This window comes from Heptranchias perlo, chromosome 3 (genome assembly GCF_035084215.1).
Source record: "Heptranchias perlo isolate sHepPer1 chromosome 3, sHepPer1.hap1, whole genome shotgun sequence".
NCBI classification, from domain to species: Eukaryota; Metazoa; Chordata; class Chondrichthyes; order Hexanchiformes; family Hexanchidae; genus Heptranchias; species Heptranchias perlo.
This window is the reverse complement of record NC_090327.1, coordinates 73,306,284-73,309,613: the sequence shown is the minus strand read 5'-3', so window position 1 is coordinate 73,309,613 and position 3,330 is coordinate 73,306,284. Positions and strand designations below refer to the sequence as shown.

The 3,330-nt window shown below is 46.3% G+C and overlaps 1 protein-coding gene across 1 annotated transcript; it reads right to left on the bottom strand.

The window, feature by feature from the left end:
* Positions 1–996: 996 nt before the first annotated feature.
* On the bottom strand, positions 997–2,164 carry rrs1 (ribosome biogenesis regulator 1 homolog). The gene has a single exon (XM_067975862.1). The coding sequence runs from the start codon at positions 2,123–2,125 to the stop codon at positions 1,139–1,141; it is 987 nt and encodes a 328-aa protein (XP_067831963.1). The 5' UTR covers positions 2,126–2,164; the 3' UTR covers positions 997–1,138.
* Between the last annotated feature and the right edge of the window lie 1,166 nt (positions 2,165–3,330).

Genomic DNA, 3,330 nt, shown 5'->3' with positions numbered 1-3,330 from the left:
AATTCAGAGCATAGGGCCTAGGAAGCTGAAGGCAAAATAGTGGGTAAATAGTGAGAGATTGTTTCCACTGGTGGGAAAATGGGGAACTAGGCCGATGATTCTCACAGGCAGAGAGAAGGAAAGTTTTTGAACTGTGGGCTATTAGACCATAGGATGTTTCACAAGTTGCTATGAAGCAAAGAGTAGAACATCACTTAAAAAGGAATGGGATAAGTATTTGAAAAGAATATAAAAGGATTTAGGGGCAATAGGGTTACAGGAGAACACGCCAGCGCTGGTGGATGAATGGCCTCTTCCTGTACTGTGATTTCTATCATTCTATGAAAACTCTCCTTTATTGAGTCTGTGCCCAAGGAATGGTTTAGAAATGTTGATGCTGAGCTGAGTTTAGAACGTGCCCTGTGAGAAGTGCCCACTGCCCTTTATGTAATCTCTCAGTTTGGTTTTGGCTGTGGCTTGGCAAGCAAATGAAAATGGAAAATTTGGTTCTGAATTATGGTCAGTTTTGTACTGTGGGCCATTTTAAAGTAGAATGCTTACAACAAAAACAAAGAGAATGGTGGGGAAGCTCTCATATCTTAGTCCTTTCATCTTTAGAAATGCTTTGAGACTATCATCTTTAAAATTACCAAGAGCAGAATTTTTAAAATATGACTATGCACCACATAAAAAAAACTCCCAAGGATAAATGGCTCCCCCCTACCGATACATGGCTGCCAGTTCACATGGAAAGGGATCCTCTTGTATTATATACCCATTGTTTCAAAAGGCAAAAACAATCTTCAGAGGAGTTGTTTGTTATTATAACTGGATGTCCCACATGGTTTAAAGTTTTAAATATGTGGCCCTTTTGGTAGCTATATGCGGGGATACACTAACAAGCCTTGAACTAACTACACATGAAAGAAAATTGGCTATGTGGGTACAAACACAAGTCATTTCCCGCACAATTTATAATCCTCCACCCTCTCATGTATATTTACACACAGATACACATGAAATACAATATAGTTTATTTTATTTTAACTTCATGAAAAACAAAGCTGTCAGGACAAATTTCGAAGGACTGGGTATTTCTCATAACTAGAATGTTCTTTGAAGTCAAAAGTACAGTATTTAAACAGCAGTTCTATTTGGATCATTTTCTCTTTCCTCTCTGTTTCATAGCAGATTTCCGATCGTGACCTTTTCCTCCTTTTCTGCCTTTTGCCATTTTCTTTCGCTTTGCCGCCTGCTCCTGATCATCTTCGCGAAGCTGCCTATTTACAGCCTTTGTGAGGTCCAGTTTAGGTTTCTTGCTCGACATGATTTTTAAAAGTTCCAGCTGTTTCTGCCTCTCTGCTGAAAAATCTCCAATCAGTGGCTGGAACTTCCTCTTCTTGCCAGCATTTCTCAGTTCCTTTTCTTTAGGTAACTTATCTTGGAATTTGCCAACTGAAGCTGTGGAGGACTTAGCCACGTGAATGGCTTTTCCTAGTTCAGTCTTGCTTGGCTGATCGGTCGGGGTGAGTCCCAAGCCTGGCACTTTAATCTTCTGAGCTCTGGCGATATTGCGCAGCCTGTTCAGCTCGTTCTTTGCCACCCTTTCATCTTTGGCTTTAACACGTTTTGTAAACTGATCCTCATTGGGATCTGCCTTCTCGGGCACTTCAATAACCCACTCTTTGGTCTCATCGTTGGCTCGCTTGTAGCCCCAGCGGCGCCTCCATTCTTTCTTCTCCTCGTCCCAGACCAAGTTGGTTTTCTTTTTCTTCTGGATCCCCTTGAGTTTGGCGAACTCTTCCCAGCGGGTGGGCGGCCGGGGTTTGGGCAGAGCTTTTTCCCGGGGGATGCGTGTAGTGGGCTCGGGCAGTTTGGCCACGATCACCTCCTGCACCCGCTCGGTGGGCAGTTTCCAGATGGCGTTGATGAGCAGCTGCGTGTTGTCCCGCGCCAGAGAACGGAGGAACTCCTCGGGGTTCTGTCGGAAGTCGCGAACGTTCGGAGCGTTTGTGTCGAGCGCCGCGAGATTCCCCAGATCGAACTCCAGCTCCAGTTCCTTCTCAACACTGATACACTTGAGGCGCTCCGCCTCCGCCCGCTCCACTGCAGCCAGCACATCTTCGACCACAGTCGCCATCCTCATACATCGAGCACAAGGCAAGCCCGGAAGGTTAAATGATCACATCCGGCTGCGTTATATCCTCTCTCTCTCTCTCTCTGCCCCCATTCCCCCCCCCTCCTCCATATCCATACCGGTGGGGCTATGGTGTTCATAAGTAAATTTTAAGTGGAGCTTTAATTGTAAAATGATATATGTGAGAGAAAGCGAGCGGTTGACAAGTTCCCACCAGTCCTACAACCTTCCAGCTGATCCTGGAGATTTGGACCCAGTTTTGCCCTCAGTCACTGCAACCACTGGGGGTTTTCTTTTTGCTCTTGGAAATGACCCCGTGGTCCAGATGGACACATGCACACACTGGGGGTGGTGCCTGAGGACTGGAGAATTGCAAATGTTACATCCTAGTTCAAGGAAGGTTTTTTTTTTATTCGTTCATGGGATGTGGGCGTTGCTGGCGAGGCCAGCATTTGTTGCCCATCACGAATTGCCCTTGAGAAGGTGGTGGTGAGCCGCCTTCTTGAATCACTTCAGTCTGTGTGATGAAGGTTCTCCCACAGTGCTGTTAGGAAGGGAGTTCCAGAATTTTGACCCAGCAACGATGAAGGAACGGCGATATATTTCCAAGTCAGGATGGTGTGTGACTTGGAGGGGAACATGCAGGTGGTGTTGTTCCCATGTGCCTGCTGCTCTTGTCCTTCTAGGTGATAGAGGTCGTGGGTTTGGGAGGTGCTGTCAAAGAAGCCTTGGCGAGTTGCTGCAGTGCATCCTGTGGATGGTACACACTGCAGCCACGGTGCGCCATTGGTGAAGGGAGTGAATGTTTAGGGTGGTGGATGGGGTGCCAATCAAGTGGGCTGCTTTGTCCTGGATGGTGTCGAGCTGCTTGAGTGTTGTTGGAGCTGCACTCATCCAGGCAAGTGGAGAGTATTCCATCACACTCCTGACTTGTGCCTTGTGGATGGTGGATAGGCTTTGGGGAGTCAGGAGGTGAGTCACTCGCCGCAGAATACCCAGCCTCTGACCTGCTCTTGTAAGGATAAATCAGGCAATTACAGGCCAGTCAGTTTAACCTCTGTGGTGGTGAAGCTTTTAGAAATGATAACCCAGTACAAAATGAATAGTCATTTGGACAAGTCTGGATTAATAAAGGAAAGCCATCATAGATTTGTTAAGGGCAAATTGTGTTTAACTAACTTACGTGATTGAGTTTTTTGATGAGGTAACAGAGA